The 17725-nt window shown below is 42.2% G+C and overlaps 1 protein-coding gene across 3 annotated transcripts in view; it reads right to left on the minus strand.

Annotated features, from left to right (window-relative positions):
• Positions 1-1933: 1933 nt before the first annotated feature.
• LOC139756683 (hemicentin-1-like) overlaps positions 1934-17725 on the minus strand; it is a 94995-nt gene continuing 79203 nt past the window's right edge. For all 3 annotated transcript variants that reach the window (XM_071676336.1, XM_071676337.1, XM_071676339.1), the window contains exons 7-9: positions 6410-6706; positions 3314-3606; positions 1934-2232 (exon numbers count right to left, since the gene is read on the minus strand). In XM_071676336.1, the coding sequence (XP_071532437.1) occupies positions 3380-3606; positions 6410-6706 (524 nt within the window). In that variant the 3' untranslated portion in view covers positions 1934-2232; positions 3314-3379. The remainder of the gene's footprint in view (positions 2233-3313; positions 3607-6409; positions 6707-17725) is intronic.

The raw sequence follows: 17725 nt of genomic DNA on the forward strand, positions 1-17725 counted from the left end.
TCTTCTGCTTAACGCTGTCTTTCCTCGACAGGATCAAATCTCCACCTTTAAATCCCTATCGCTGACTCTGCTCCCGCCGAGGCGTTTTTGTCTACAGGATCACAAAACAGTAATTGCTCGCCTTGTGGACTTAGATTCTCGAAACTTTGTAACTCCTTGGCTGAAAATGACAGCAATACAATGGCGCACGTAAGGTAAAAAAAAAAAGACCTTTCTTTGACGTAATTGGCTTATAAAGGATTGATTATACATGATAAAGTATCCCTTCTGACGTGAGACACAGAATTCCTCGTAAAAAAGGGGAAGCATTTACAACGGGTCTTATTGGCTCATTAATGGCTCTTAGCAGTCATTTGTAAACAAGACTCACTTTCTTCGAAGCTCACGTGGTGTCGAGAGGAATCAAGAACTCCTCACAGTCCTGGAGTTCCGTATGTCATCTGGTAAGAGCAGACAGACGTCATGGTCGTCTTGAATATTGTATAATACTTTAATAAGTAGTCGTCGTTTCCTCTCAAGCACAAGTTTGTGGAAGACGAGACGCAAGGTGATTACCGGAGGGCACACACGCAATATGAGGTTGTTTTCTTTATTTCGGTGACATGATGAGAAGTGAAGTTAATACCTGAACTGTTGAGGTGATTTAGTTTCGCATTGAAGTTTGCACCCACCTACCCACACACACACACACACACACACACACACACACACAACGCAGAGTCGTGGCGACATAAGTTTTTCGCTCTGCATTGGGACGAAATCCTGCGTCATCATTTCAATAACTTCACCAGATTCACATGGGGATAGCATAGCATCACTGCTAAATCTTATGTGAACACGTGATCGCATGGAAATTCAAAATACCTCATACTATACATCAGCTAGACACGCACATGAACCATGTGAATGATTTGTGGGGGAATGAGGACATGAAAAGACATGAAGCCAGACTAAACCGGAGATATGATCAAGAAAACAACACGGAATTAAATTCTTCCTGGGACCTAGATTGGGGATATGAATCTCACTAACCATCTCATTGGTTCAGTATTGTGTAAGGTTGTATGAGATCGAAAGTGAAGCAACAGGAACATGGATATCTTCAGCTTCTACTCCAAGGGGAAAATGTTGAGGAGAGAGAGAGAGAGAGAGAGAGAGAGAGAGAGAGAGAGAGAGAGAGAGAGAGAGAGAGAGAGAGAGAGAGAGAGAGAGAGAGAGAGAGAGAGAGAGAGAGAGAGAGAGAGAGAGAGAGAGAGAGAAATATGGTCCAGTGAAAGATATCGAAGAGGAAGAGAGCTGTGAAGGATATACAGTGGAGGGGCATATAGGTGGCATAGAGCCAGAGGACATTTTGAATACAATAGAGGTGGTCTGGAGCCAGCAGGGTATAAGAGATTCTGAATGCTTTACCTCTTCCCCTCTGTATAATCTTCGATGCTCTTCAAATGTCACGTAAATGAAATCAAACCCTTTAACTGGTTCTGTATGGCTTATACCTTTTCTTTTTCTTGGGATTACGAATCATTGGAGTAAATGTTGAGTCCATGTCAACATCCACTCACACACAGACGTAATACAGGAATGTGTTAAGAGATAAATCATTACCTGTTTCCTCCACCGAAATTGATTCATTATACGCTTTCAACTCTGTATTTCAGAAGGGATTTTTAATTCTCCTACTTCAGTTACCTAGGTCGATACAAAGGAAAAAAAATCTTTTTAACTTTTTCAAAGGCTCCTCTTTCAGAATCCCCTCCCAACCCGCCCGAAGCCAGGTAAGCTCATATTAATGGCGAAAGCTGTTTTTAACTCATATCAAACCATCCTACACACTGCTGTAGTAACGGGGTAAAGTCCGTCCATATTCATTAGTTACTCTAGTCTACACTCGTTTTCTTTATGGATGGGATGGTTAAAAAAAAAACCCCGAATGTATCACAATAATATATATATGTATATATATATATGTTTATTCATATAGCACACTTACCCACAGTATAATGACAATTTTCTCTTCGCGGTATATGAAATGGCGGGCAAAAAAAGAATTATGTAAACCGAACACCAAGATGACAGGGTGAGGCAGGTGGGGGTTGAGGTGGGGGGTTTGTTGGTTGAAGTGGGGGGTTGGGGGGTTAGTTGAGGTTGAGGTGGGGGAGCGGTTGTTGAAATAGGGGCATGTATGGTGAACCTCTCCGTGCATGAAGGATATTGAGACCATCACAGCCAAACCTGGAATATAAGGAGGAGTTTTAGTTAGGAACATCATTACATCTTGGGATCTGAGTGATCTAGATCAAAGTACGTGTAAGTATGTGAGTGTGTGTGTGTGTGTGTGTGTGTGTGTGTGTGTGTGTGTGTGTGTGTGTGTGTGTGTGTGTGGTGTATGTGTATATGTGTGTGTGTGTGTGTGTGTGTGTGTGTGTGTGGTGTGTGGTGTATGTGGTGTGTGTGTGTGTGTGTGTGTGTGTGTGTGTGTCTTCGATTATCTTTCTGTCTCTAAGCCAACATTCCTATATACCTTGACGGTGATGGCTGTTATCACACATCTTTACTTCGCCCAAGAACACGTGAGATAACGAAATTATACTAACCATCGTAAGCAACAAACAGATGATAAAGCAACCAAAGTTGGTCATTAAAACAGCAGATAAGTAAAAATGATTCCATTATCAAGTGGTTTGTGTCGAGCCTAACCAGATACACAAACAACCACTATATTTCATCACAGAGAACAAAATGTGTAATACCTTGCATCACCTCCACATTCATGGGTGACAAATAGTTAATTTACATATATATTGCATTTTGCAGAGGACCAGAAACAATATCTTTTGCGGTGAGACTCTGTATACCTAGAAAGAAGATATATCCTTAACACCTCTTATCATTTACAATGGAGCTGTAAATCAAAAGAGTAACTCAAATAATGTGCATAAACTAGTAAAGTGCAATGCTAGTAAAAGTAGAAACTAGTTAAGTAACAATACTCATGATACACATGTATTTGGTGGTTAATCTGTTCAAATATCGTCAAAGAGAGGGATCCTTGACTGAGATCTATACAGTGCTAGTGTAGGGTCAGAGAGAGAGAGAGAGAGAGAGAGAGAGAGAGAGAGAGAGAGAGAGAGAGAGAGAGAGAGAGAGAGAGAGAGAGAGAGAGAGAGAGAGAGAGAGAGAGAGAGAGAGAGAGAGAGAGAGAGAGAGTATAAAACAAAGCTCAGGAACCAAGGGTCTCTCTCAGTCAAGGCACAACCAAAAATTTGGATACGTGTGTATGAGGCCAAAAATGAGAAACACGAGTGTAGCTCACCTTGGACGAGTTGACTCCAACTCTACTCCTGACTCCTCCTCCTTCGGTTCTCACACCCTGTGTGTCTCAGGTCCTCAGGAGACTCCGGGAGAGGAGGGGCGAGGTCCTGCAGAGCACGGGCGAGCGTGGCTGAGGTCGGGGCGGTGGTGGTAACAAGAGGAGGCTTCTCCCTGGCCAGCACCAATGAAGCAGCATTGTCGCCGCGGCTGCTATAAGCGAGGGCAGGAGGCTGCATGCGAGGGCTCGTGGGGCCGCGGTGTTGTGGTGCTGCATGTATTCCGCTAACTCTTCCCCTGGGGAGACAAGCGGGCAAATATTATGCTACGTCCCCGATGGAAGGCAGACGGGGGGAGGTAAACATTACTCCTCTGCCGTCATCGCAGGGGACGAACACTAGCGACTCAGTCCTACTACCCCAGGGGGGACGTTCGACAACTGGCTCCACCTCCTAAGGGCAGGCAGACAAACAATATATATACTTAGTTCCTCTCCTACACAGACACACACACACACGCACACATACACAGAGGCACACTATCCTCCTATACCTTCGCCTTAGGATCGTTTATACAAACATAATGCTGGCCCCCCATTATGAACACGGAGGCAAACGTTATATTCCATTTCCTCGCGTAAGGATGTAAGATGAAAATAATATCCTCGAGCCGCCTAACTCAGAAACACAGAGATTATCATGCGTAACTTGCTGGTAGCTCAGCCTTATGAGATCGGCCGACGGTGGACGCGAGTTTTAAATAGCTTTCCTCCGTGAGTGTGTCGCTGATGGTGCTTGACGCTCGGAAAGAAGTTTGGCTGAAGGAAGGAGAGCAGCGGGCCTGTGGCATTAGTATACAGACGTGGCATTTATTCTGTGAAGGAGGATTTGTACATGTGGCGAAAGACGGTCGCGTCTTTTGTGTCCAGTAAACGTTTAAGTGGACAGAACAGTATTTCAAGGCCGACCACGGCAAACAGCAAACGTTTCCAGTGTATTGATGAAGCGTTTTATACAAGAAGGTCTTTAAAGGAGACTTTGATTTAGACTGATCCATCGTATGGACGAACGGAGAGAAATGGGCTAATATTCTAAGGTGTGATTTTGATAACATCAACTTTAGCAGTATTACACTAAAGGTATATCGAGGTAAGATATTTATTCATTTAATATCATGAGGTTACTTCTGATTATTGTTAAGTTCTTGGTCATGTGGTAATGATATGTGATGGAGGGGGGATGTGTTCTACCTGCGCAATTTGCCGAAGTTAAACTTTTCCGGGTGACTGTATGAATTGGACCAGACTTAGGTGTCTTCCCCAGAGAGAGAGAGAGAGAGAGAGAGAGAGAGAGAGAGAGAGAGAGAGAGAGAGAGAGAGAGAGAGAGAGAGAGAGAGAGACATGATTTGGTATTACACAGGGCGGGCGAGAGTCAGATCTGCTTGCAAGTAATTTTAAGTTTTGGCCAAAGTTCCGCTTGACCTTAAGAGTCAAGAGAGCCTCGCCCAAACGGCCGAAGTCAGGCCAAAAGTTAGACCAAACCTGAGTTTTAGTAAAACATAAAAGTTGTTTTTTTTCCTTTTTCTTTTAAACTGGTACCTAAGTCAACTTATTAAGGATCTGAATTGGCAACTGGCTAATCGCATGAAACAGATCATAATATCCAGTGACTCCCTCTCTCTCCCCCGAAAGCCCTTATTCCACACGCCTCACCACCACACAGCCACCACCATACGGGTTGTTGCACTGTAAGAAGTCATTACAGTGGCCTCATGAGCACCTATATAGCTACCAGCTTTAACGTGTTACAGTCACTAACAGTTACTACAGTCACCACACTCACTAACGCCTTTCATAGACATCACCAGTTACTACAGTCTCACACTAGCAGTTATCATAGTCGTTACCACTTGCCACAGACACAACCATTTAGCTGACACAGTCAATTGCCACAGTCGCCACCAGTTGTCACCAGTCTGGATCCACATCCCTCACCAAATAGCAACAGTATATGCCAGTCAAGGACTTTCCGCAATTACCACTGCAGTTCAGCAAGCATTAGACAATTGTCAATGTTGGCACGTAGTATCGATGTATTTCCATGTCTTAACCAGCACTAAAACCATTACTAAGTAGTTCTTACACCACTGAGCTCACAGTAAACTCACCATACACTCGTCCCAGTTTGACCAGATTCCATATTAGAACCATCACATCAGTCACAACATACGATCAAAACCTCTACAGTCATCAGATGAGCGTCACATCACGACTCAAGAAGATACAGAACCCCGTGACTATTCATCTCACCGAGCCAACACGACTGCAATTATAGTCATCTTCAACGCACCACAGTCCTCCACCACGCAATCACCGCACTCAACACACCAAAACTCAGGTGTCTGGTCGAGTGTTCAGGAGTATAAAGTTTGTGTAGGGAACAGCATGTCTCTCCTCTAAGTTTGACTCGATTTTATGCACTTAGTTTCCGCCAGAACACAGTTTTTACAAGTTACATGAGAAGTTTTGATGAAAAATGCTCTTATGATTGAACACCTTTAAGCTTAAGATTTATGAATATTATATATATATATATATATATATATATATATATATATATATATATATATATATATATATACACACGTTGAAGGACTGTGTTTGACGGAAGGCTGAAGCACAGTAACTAAACCTGGGAGTTGTATACAGTGTCCTCACAACTCTCTGTCCTGAAACAGAGTGATGTTTGCCACCCAGCAAAGTTGGCATCATAATATAGATTCGTGCAGACGTGCTACTATGTCACCACAGTATTAGGTGCACGTCTTAAGGTCAGGAATGTGTTGCTTAGGGGGTATCACTTGCGTGGCTTACCAGGCATTGGATAGATGTACTCAAGACTCAGTTAGTGCATGACTCACTTGGTACATTACTCAAGGGCCAACTAAGTGCATGACTCACCTAGTGGCAGTTACATTGCTCTGGGATAGGAACTGTATGATTCATATGGTAGCAGACACATAACTCAAGGGCCAGCCAAGTGCATGACTCACCTTGGTCGAAGGTACACTACTCTCGCGTCACCTAATGCCATAACTCACCTCTCAACACGTGAACTGTGACGTTGACAGGCGCGGTGCATGTGGAGGTGCAGCTGTAACTACCAGAGTGGGAGGGAGCGGCGTGAGGATGAGCGAGCGTGAGGCGGGCGATGGGCGTGGAGCCGTTGTCGTGGGCCAAGTCGTAGGTATTGGACTCGGGGGTGAGCACCGGCTGGCCCTCCCTCCTCCACGAGAGCAACGCGGGCGGAGGACACCCCTCCACCTGGCAGACCACCTCGAGCCTGCTGCCACTCTGCACATACACCTCAGGACCCGGGAGCACGGTAGCCACTGCCTCTGTTGGAGTCAAGGAGGAAGAAGAAGAGGAGGAGGAGGAGGAGGAGAGACATGGTTAGTCAGGGAGGAGAACCATTATAAAACCATCCATTAAGAATATAAAACATTTAATCATAATTCCTCCTGAAACTCCATTCACCAAATCCAACCATCAGATGCAGCCTTCGTCTGGCCAGCCAGGTCACAGACTGATTGGCCAGTCATCCCGGCAGCTGAATCTTCAACGTGAACACAGCACAGGTCAGGGTCAACCTGAGACATGCATCACACTCATTATGGAACCCGACGACCCTAAACGGATTATTCTGGCTGCTGACTGTGTCCCAGAGATTTTTTTTGTTTGTTTCCCCTCGTCATTATGGATTTACATCCTCCAAATCATTCCAGTGTTCCGTCAGGGTTGTGTACATAGTGTTGATGTTTTCCCTACCCTTACTGGTGAATGGGTTTATGACTTTGACGAAGAGAGCAAAGGAGTTTTCATTGTATCTCCAGTTCATAGTGTCATGAGTCGTACATATATATATATATATATATATATATATATATATATATATATATATATATATATATATATATTCGCCATTTCCCGCGTTAGCGAGGTAGCATTAAGAACAGAGGACTGGGCCTTTGAGGGAATACCCTCACCTGGCCCAATTCTCTGTTCCTTTTTTTGGAAAAAAAAAAAAAAAAAAAAAAAAAAAAAGAGGACAGAGGACTGGGCCTTTAAGGGAATATCCTCATCTCGCCCCTTTCTCTGTTCCTTCTTTGAGAAAAACAAAAAAAAAACAAGAGGGGAGGATTTCCAGCCCCCCGCTCCCGTCCCTTTTAGTCGCCTTCTACGACACGCAGGGAATACATGGGAAGTATTCTTTCTCCCCTATCCCCAGGGATAATATATATATATATATATATATATATATATATATATATATATATATATATATATATATATATATATATATATATATATATATATATATATATATATGTATATATATATATATATATATTTATATATTATATTTATTATTATACTTTGTCGCTGTCTCCCGCGTTTGCGAGGTAGCGCAAGGAAACAGACGAAAGAAATGGCCCAACCCCCCCCATACACATGTATATACATACGTCCACACACGCAAATATACATACCTACACAGCTTTCCATGGTTTACCCCAGACGCTTCACATGCCTTGCTTCAATCCACTGACAGCACGTCAACCCCGGTATACCACATCGCTCCAATTCACTCTATTCCTTGCCCTCCTTTCACCCTCCTGCATGTTCAGGCCCCGATCACACAAAATCTTTTTCATTCCATCTTTCCACCTCCAATTTGGTCTCCCTCTTCTCCTTGTTCCCTTCACCTCCGACACATATATATATATATAAATATATATATATATATATATATATATATATATATATATATATATATATATATATATATATATATATATATATATATATATATATATATATATATATATATATATATATACATATATTTTTTTTTTTTTTTTTGCTTTGTCGCTGTCTCCCGCATTTGCGAGGCAGCGCAAGGAAACAGACGAAAGAAATGGCCCAACCCACCCCCATACACATGTATATACATACACGTCCACACACGCAAATATACATACCTACACAGCTTTCCATGGTTTACCCCAGACGCTTCACATGCCCTGATTCAATCCACTGACAGCACGTCAACCCCAGTATACCACATCGCTCCAATTCACTCTATTCCTTGCCCTCCTTTCACCCTCCTGCATGTTCAGGCCCCAATCACACAAAATCTTTTTCACTCCATCTTTCTACCTCCAATTTGGTCTCCCACTTCTCCTCGTTCCCTCCACCTCCGACACATATATCCTCTTGGTCAATCTTTCCTCACTCATTCTCTCCATGTGCCCAAACCATTTCAAAACACCCTTTTCTGCTCTCTCAACCACGCTCTTTTTATTTCCACACATCTCTCTTACCCTTACGTTACTTACTCGATCAAACCACCTCACACCACACATTGTCCTCAAACATCTCATTTCCAGCACATCCACCCTCCTGCGCACAACTCTATCCATAGCCCACGCCTCGCAACCATACAACATTGTTGGAACCACTATTCCTTCTAACATACCCATTTTTGCTTTCCGAGATAATGTTCTCGACTTCCACACATTCTTCAAGGCTCCCAGGATTTTCGCCCCCTCCCCCACCCTATGATCCACTTCCGCTTCCATGGTTCCATCCGCTGCCAGATCCACTCCCGGATATCTAAAACACTTTACTTCCTCCAGTTTTTCTCCATTCAAACTTACCTCCCAGTTGACTTGACCCTCAACCCTAGTGTACCTAATAACCTTGCTCTTATTCACATTTACTCTTAACTTTCTTCTTTCACACACTTTACCAAACTCAGTCACCAGCTTCTGCAGTTTCTCACATGAATCACCCACCAGCGCTGTATCATCAGCGAACAACAACTAACTCACTTCCCAAGCTCTCTCATCCACAACAGACTTCATACTTGCCCCTCTTTCCAAAACTCTTGCATTTACCTCCCTAACAACCCCATCCATAAACAAATTAAACAACCATGGAGACATCACACACCCCTGCCGCAAACCTACATTCGCTGAGAGCCAATCACTTCCTCTCTTCCTACACGTACACATGCCTTACATCCTCGATAAAAACTTTTCACTGCTTCTAACAACTTGCCTCCCACACCATATATTCTTAATAGCTTCCACAGAGCATCTCTATCAACTCTATCATATGCCTTCTCCAGATCCATAAATGCTAAATACAAATCCATTTGCTTTTCTAAGTATTTCTCACATACATTCTCCAAAGCAAACATCTGATCCACACATCCTCTACCACTTCTGAAACCACACTGCTCTTCCCCAATCTGATGCTCTGTACATGCCTTTACCCTTTCAATCAATACCCTCCCATATAATTTACCAGGAATACTCAACAAACTTATACCTCTGTAATTTGAGCACTCACTCTTATCCCCTTTGCCTTTGTACAATGGCACTATGCACGCATTTCCGCGAATCCTCTGGCACCTCACCATGAGTCATACATACATTAAATAACCTTACCAACCAGTCAACAGTACAGTCACCCCCTTTTTTACTAAATTCCACTGCAATACCATCCAAACCTATATATATATATATACATACATATATATATATATATATATATATATATATATATATATATATATATATATATATATATATATATATATATATATATATATATATATATATATATATATATATATATATATATATATATATATATATATATATATATATATATATATATATATATATATATATATATATATATATATATATATATATATATATATATATATATATATATATATATATATATATATATATATATATATAATACATACATAAGAACAAAGTGCACATGAACGCGCACTTTCATAGAACATACAAACCTCCAACAGCCAGATCGAACCCGGGACCTCTGTGCAACAGGGGTGTGTGTGTGTGTGTGTGTGTGTGTGTGTGTGTGTGTGTGTGTGTAGGTTGTGCCATGGAAATGTTTCATATTCTGTCGCTTTACCCTCAGAAGAATATTATACTCGGTGGAAGATAAATCTTTATGTATCCCACAGTATCATCTGCCAGAGTAATATGTCACAAAACAGAGAGCTTTTAGACACATCCGGGAACTGGGCTGGCGCAGCGGAATTGTCATAAGTTATCGGAATGAATGCTCGGCTAAATCTCGTTCATACTACAGAACTAATGTGTCCACAGTGGCTTTCACGAAGCGAATATTTCGTCGGGGGGAAAAATGTAAAGCGAAAATGGTGAGATATGAACATGGCTGCCGGTGTTTACTACCATGAATAACGCTTATACATAGCGAATTCATCGACTTCTAATACATATTCATATGAGTTTGTGAGACTCTGTTGAGTCTCATTGTATGAATATCACTTTAAGTGATACATCTGACTGTTCGGGTGACCAGTATTTTTCGAGCCAATATGGTCGTTGCCTTCCCTTGATTCACTGTCGACCAGACTGGGTGTCCATCTGTTCAGACTCCACAACACGAAGCTTTTAATGTCTTATGTGTGTTATAGTGAAATCAGATCACCAGGTAATGAAGCTATTATAATCTTAAGAGTATTCGTCATAGGTTCGATTCCTGGCCTAGATCGTCGACCCACAGTCAACCCAGCTGTTCATCCTCCCCTCGAGGATGATCGATACACTGGCACACTAGCTTCCTGACCAGGGATAACATAAAAAAAAGTATATGTTTCTCTCTTGACAAATGGCGTCATGATCATCGTAAACCCCTGGGAGTTGGGAAGGCTTGGGGCGTGTACTTTATTGTGACAGCGCCCAGCAGGGAAAAACCGCGAGATGGTTTATAGAAAGTACATTGCCCTTCTTTCCACATCCTTGGGTAAGTGTCACACGCATGACTGAGCTCCCGACTTTAGAATCAAGTCGACCAGAAATGTCAGCTTCGTTTTTTGCCCGTGGGAGTTGGCGAAGCATGTACACCCATTTCCGTTATGGTGATATGGGAAAAAGATAGCCTGAGGAGAGATGAGGAGGGGGAGATACCAGTGCTAGTATGATATCATTATTTATTTTATCTTTTGTTTGATAAAAGTCTTGCAGAGTGTTGGCGATGCTGTGTATATCTCTATACGTATACTTATACAAAATCTTTGCAAGAGAATCTATACGTGTAAAAGGAATTATAGAATTATACAATAGTACTCATTGGAAAGGATCACAATTTTGCGCGTGATCAAGATATTCCCATGAGTCCACGGGGAAAATGAAACACGAAAAGCTCCCAAGTGCACTTTCGTGTAAATTCACATCATCAGGGGAGACACAAGAGAGAAATATAACAGTCAGTTGATATACATTGAAGAGACAAAGCTAGGACGCCATTTGGCATCTCTTCAATGTATATCAACTGACTGTTATATTTCTCTCTTGTGTCTCCCCTGATGATGTGATTATTACACGAAAGTGCACTTGGGAACTTTTCGTGTTTCATTTTCCCATGTGGACTCATAGGAATAGTACTTATGTACACATTCTACAACCAATTAGTCTCTGGGGAACATCGTATGTTCCTAGGGAATTCTATGACCCCTTACACACAGTGACCCAGCCATAAGGGGACAATATCGGCTTTAGTAAAGTCTCTAAGACCAAAAGTTCAGTCCTTGAGGACGACTTTTCGACCTTCAGTTATGGGTGGCTTGACCTGTGACCTCTAATGGTCGTATTTAAGACAAGTCGTTTTACCACAGTCGTTCTTAAGGGTTTGACCCTAGTCGGCTATGTAGTGACCCCGACCTCAGGCCAGGTCAAAGTCCTGCACCCTGGACTTTGTCCTGACCCACACGGGTCAGGTCAGAGGTCATGGTTAGGATGCTGAATATTGGATATGAATGCTAGAACTGAGGAAACAGAAAGGAGAGAACAGAGCAGGAAATATTATGAGTCTCTTCTATGAAGGGAGTCATAATTGTGCCTGTCGAACACCACATTAATAAACATTGCATATTTAAATTTGGGAATGGAAAAATCGCACTACATGGCTTCAGAGGGTATTACTAGGAGAGGGACAGAGAGAGAGTGAGGGGAAAGGGGACTGGGATGGGTCAGAGGGAGTAAGAGAGGGAGACGGTTGATGGAAAGAAAGTTATGGGGAATGTTAGAGGCAGGAAAAGAGACAGGAGGGGCAAGACACACACACACACACACACACACACACACACACACACACACACACACACACACACACACACACACACACACACACGTACATATGGGTTCGAACTCGTGAATGTAAAGCGTGTCGTATTGTAGTGTGTGTTTGGAGGAGACTAAACCCCACCCTCGACCGGCCTCTCGAGAAGGCGGTGGTCGGTTGGGAGGTGGTGCCTCCAAGCCGGCTGGTGTGGAGGAAGTCGTCCAAAGGGCGGGAGATACCTCCCAGGCAACACGGGTCTGGCATGGAGGAACACATAGGATAACGTGGGGCTCAGAGAGAGAGAGAGAGAGAGAGAGAGAGAGAGAGAGAGAGAGAGAGAGAGAGAGAGAGAGAGAGAGAGAGAGAGAGAGAGAGAGAGAGAGAGAGAGAGAGAGAGAGAGAGATGGGAGGAGAGGAGGAGACATGATCCTGTCCAGGGACTAGGAGACACTACTACGAAAATATGGTGGCGTGGTAAGAAGGGACAGTACTAATGAACGGACGGAGGTCGATACTCCGGGTCGATGGGTCGACCAAACGAGGAAAGGCTTTTAAAAGGGCGTCAGTATCAGGGAGAAAGAGGAAGACAAATGGCCCAATTGTTGTTGCCTTCGTTTTACGAAGAGAGTTTAGTCACTTGTGTCTCTTGTCGCTCGCCCTACCCTGTGTACTTACATGAGTGATGTCGTCTGTATAGAGAATGGATTGTGTGGTCTACCAGCAATAAAGAAACCCCAGTGTGTGTGTGTGTGTGTGTGTGTGTGTGTGTGTGTGTGTGTGTGTGTGTGTGTGTGTGTGTGTGTGTGTGTATAAAGGTCCAGCGTGTTACCAGCAGGGTGTGCGGTCGGTGGGAAGTAAGTATTGCTGCCTCCAGAAAGTTTTTGCATCATTCTTCATAGGTCTTGTCGGCTGTCACTGAGGATCGCTGGGCGCCGTATTTTATATACGAGGATCCCACAAGTTTGTAACTCAGTGTTGGTACCTGCAGCAATTTCTGGTTACTTTATGATTTAGCGCAAGATACTTCAGCGAATCAGGAGCGTCGGGAAATGTACTTGCTTCAGGTTACTTTATGATTTAGCGCAAGATACTTCAGTGAATCAGAAGCGTTGGGAAATGTACTTGCTTCTTATATTGCCTCGAAGTGACGAGCTGTATAAGCTCTATGGAAAGATAAGTAGCATGAAAGACTAGTAGGAGTAGTAGTGTGTGTTCAGTCAAGTAGCACTTGAAGAAAGTACTAAACTGGTTAATATCTTTTTGTGCCACAGGCAGCAGCGACAGTTTAGTGGACGGATGTAGTGAAACGTGGTGGGATATTCCCGTAGACTTTCGTGTGAAAATGGCAGATTAACATGTAACCTATATTTGGTCACTCAGTATACCCAAGCGAGCTGTGGGTTACATTGCAAACCCTTGTTAATGGTGTAACATTTCCACCATCTGGTCCGGATATGCGGTCATATTAATTCCTGGCTTATCTTTGATGTTAGGGTAATAGGTCATGAGGGAAGACACGCATTAATCTGTGCATCAAAATGGCTGTATATTATCGATTGTTTCTGGTGACGAAGGGGTGTCGAATCATTTCCAGTGTGTAGAATATTGTGAAAAAGAAGCACTGAATGCTTGAGAATGAAGATCGTCAGTTCAACGTATAAAAAAATGTATATAAACGTATATAAAACGTATATAAAAAAGCGTTTCTTTGGATTAGGAAATAGGACTGTAGTTGTGCTGTACGTGTGTATATATGTGTGGATATGTCGTAAACTCTCACTCCTGATAATCTAATGGGTAACATCGGATTCAAATTGGACCTAAGAATGTCTTTACGAGAAGTAGTGAATAGAATGGTGTTTAATCTGTGTAAGTGCGTGTGTCGGTGATTTAAGTGGCTGCGGCACAGAGCTAAAGCGGACTAATTAATGTCCTCATATTTTGCTCGCCGTCTGTTTCAATGTGCAAAAGAGTAGGGCTTTGTCCTGCTTAAGAAATGAAGTAGATTATATTTCGCTTTGATCTTGTGGGGTGAGCTTGTCTGCTGATTACGCTCTCATCATGTTGAATCTGCATTCGCTAGATCTGCATGACTACTAAAACAGCCCTGCACATTTTAATTGGTTCGTTGGGGAAAAAAAAAGTTTTTGTTTCCTACGTCCCAAGTTATCAAGTTTTTTTTTTTTCTGAGTCTCGAACCTTTGAATTAGAAGATTTGTGGTTTAGATTATATTTCTTTTATGGTTTTTTTTTGTATGAGAAAACTTAGATTTGATTGTATTTATGGAAGAATACTTTAAGTCTGACTCACAAAATTTGATGGTAGCTACATTTGTTAAGCTTGAATTCTAATGAGATGCTCATTACTGCCTGCGATTTTGATCTGTTGATTCTGATGAGATGCTCTATTGCTACCTGCGATTCCCGGGTCTGTCTTTTTCTGAGCTTATTCTAACTTACATAATTGCCGACGACTTGGTGATCATTTCCAGGAGTGCCAATTTCTTCCATCTCTCACCATACCTTCCCTTAAGAGGAAACAGGGCAAGGATCACCATTGCCTCTACCACTCGTCTCTCCTTCTGTCTCTTCCTAGAAACCTTTACAACAACTGCAATACACTGAGGGAGGGAGGACTCATCCCTCCCCCCTGGACAAGAGACAAAGGCTGAGAGAATGTGATTTCATTACGTTACCCGCAGTGCAAGAGCAATGTGGAGAGGACACTGACATTGCCTTCGTCCTCATCTTTGTCAGCGTTACTGCCTCCAGCCTAAAGGGAACCTGTTGGATGACTCCGTGTTCGAATACCGATAAGAGTGAGTCCTTGATGTGCACCGAGATATAGGAATTGTTTGCAGTAAACAAATGCTCGTATAAAACCGATACCCACGACATTTCTCGTCACGTTGAAGGTAATATGTCGTATCCACTGCTATGCTAACCTCACCTAGCCTGGTCCTAGATTTAAAACCAAAATCAAACGTTTACTTACGACAAAACTAAACCTAAAACAGATTTAACATCGTGATATTTCATTGTAGGACGAGGTTCCGGGTTTAAAGTGGCATAAACGAGACTTTACATTGGTGGCAAACATCCATAAGGTTTGAAGATCATCTCGAAAACAGGTCAGCTGCTGTTAAACAGACGTTTCTAGACTGTGGACCTAAAAACGCACTTTCTCAGAATGTGTCCTTTTTAAATGTCCCTTATTTCCCTCACATCAATTTCAAATCATACAGTTATTAAATCCTGTTGCATCATAGATTTACTAGGCATGACCATACCCTCTACTCTAACTTCGAAACTCCACATTATCAACATCTTAGAGTTTGCTTCCTATAAGTTTAAGGTGTTGTATAAGTAACGAGATTATTTTTCTTACAACCTGCCATATCTGTCATATCTACAGGAGTTATACAAGCAATAGTATCGAATCCTGCTCACCTCTCTCTCTCTCTCTCTCTCTCTCTCTCTCTCTCTCTCTCTCTCTCTCTCTCTCTCTCTCTCTCTCTCTCTCTCTCTCTCTCTCTCTCTCTCTCTCTCTCTCTCTCTCTCTCTCTCTCTCTCTCTCTCTCTCAATTGACGAGAGTGGAATCTAAAACCTTCCGGTTTGCTAATTCATCCGAGCATCATCTCTCGTCAGCCAATCCCTCTCATATACATTGCGGTGTTGCCGTCATCTCCCTATTCTACAGGTATTATCCCAGTCACTGCTCCCGTAATCCGTCTGCATATGTCCCCTGCCAACAAGGCTTAGTTAGACCCATGGCAACGCTCCTGGCTAATGATGCTTCCTGCAGCTCTCTGTGTGGTGACCAGGTACTCCTAGATTGACCGTTATGATACACCCTTGAAGACTTTAGACTTACTAATGATAGGGAGTGCGATAAGTTAAGAAAACTTCGAGTACTATCCATTGTACATAACCCCAGTCAATCAGACATGATGCTGAAAAAATGAAACACATATTCCTCGACCCAAAAAAAGAAACCTTGAAAATACTTTCAACAGATAATCATAATTATTACGAATTATAATGAGTAATTAGAGCAAATCCCCACTCTATATTTTCCATAATTAGCCTAATTCCTCTGAGAAGGCAGAAGTAAAAGGCCTCTCGCCCCAGCACACGCTTTACCACACACACACACACACACACACACACACACAACCTCGTCTCTCCTGATGAAACCTCTAATTACAGAGGCATCGGCTGGAGTGAGTGCTCCAGCGTTTATTAAATTCCAGAGTTAGATTCTGACCATACATGAAAGTTCCCCCAGGCATCACAAATTCAGTGGGAAGAGGGAGGGAAAAATTGGGTGGATAAAATCGAGTTGAATATGGACAGATGATGAAGAAGGATAATAAAGAGAATATATATATATATATATATACATATATATATATATATATATATATATATATATATATATATATATATATATATATATATATATATATATATATATATATATATATATATATATATATATATATATATATATATATATATAAACAATTAGTTTGATGCGATTATATTTGTTATCCAAACCTCTTAAGTAGTATCTGATTACATTTATTGATATAACCTTCATATATCCAAAGTTTAAGGAACTATGTCGATCGTATTAAAGCATAATGAATGTAAACATAATTTCATCTTACTTATAACCTGGTCATTAAAGATTCCGTGTATAGATCTTCAATTTTCACCGCTTCAGAGCCATCTTTTTTGTTTTTCGTTTTCCCTCACACTGACCTGTAACCTTCCTGATTCCTGTCATACTCGTGTTGCAGATTCTCTCAGGGGTCGCCTCAAGATCGTGTGTAAACCAGTTATGTCCTTCATTGTCGGTGAGTTAAGGGGGGACTCCTCTCTCTCTCTCTCTCTCTCTCTCTCTCTCTCTCTCTCTCTCTCTCTCTCTCTCTCTCTCTCTCTCTCTCTCTCTCTCTCTCTCTCTCTCTCTCTCTCTTGACCTCCGCTCCTGTCCCTCCAGCATGAGGCGCAGGCACAACAGCCTCTCATCGTAAAGACACTTGCCCGCTTCGTGCAAAGTCCCGGACGACAAGTCCCCTTCACGTGTCTAACTTATGTTCATAGCCCTTCCAATCCCCGCTTTAGGTCTCCCTCTTCAAAGGGACGTCCACTAACCTGTTTTGCCAGTCCCTTGCGTCCTACATCTTCCATGAACTTACTAACTGTTCTTTTTCCC

This window comes from Panulirus ornatus, chromosome 23 (assembly GCF_036320965.1).
Source record: "Panulirus ornatus isolate Po-2019 chromosome 23, ASM3632096v1, whole genome shotgun sequence".
In the NCBI taxonomy this organism is placed as follows: domain Eukaryota; kingdom Metazoa; phylum Arthropoda; class Malacostraca; order Decapoda; family Palinuridae; genus Panulirus; species Panulirus ornatus.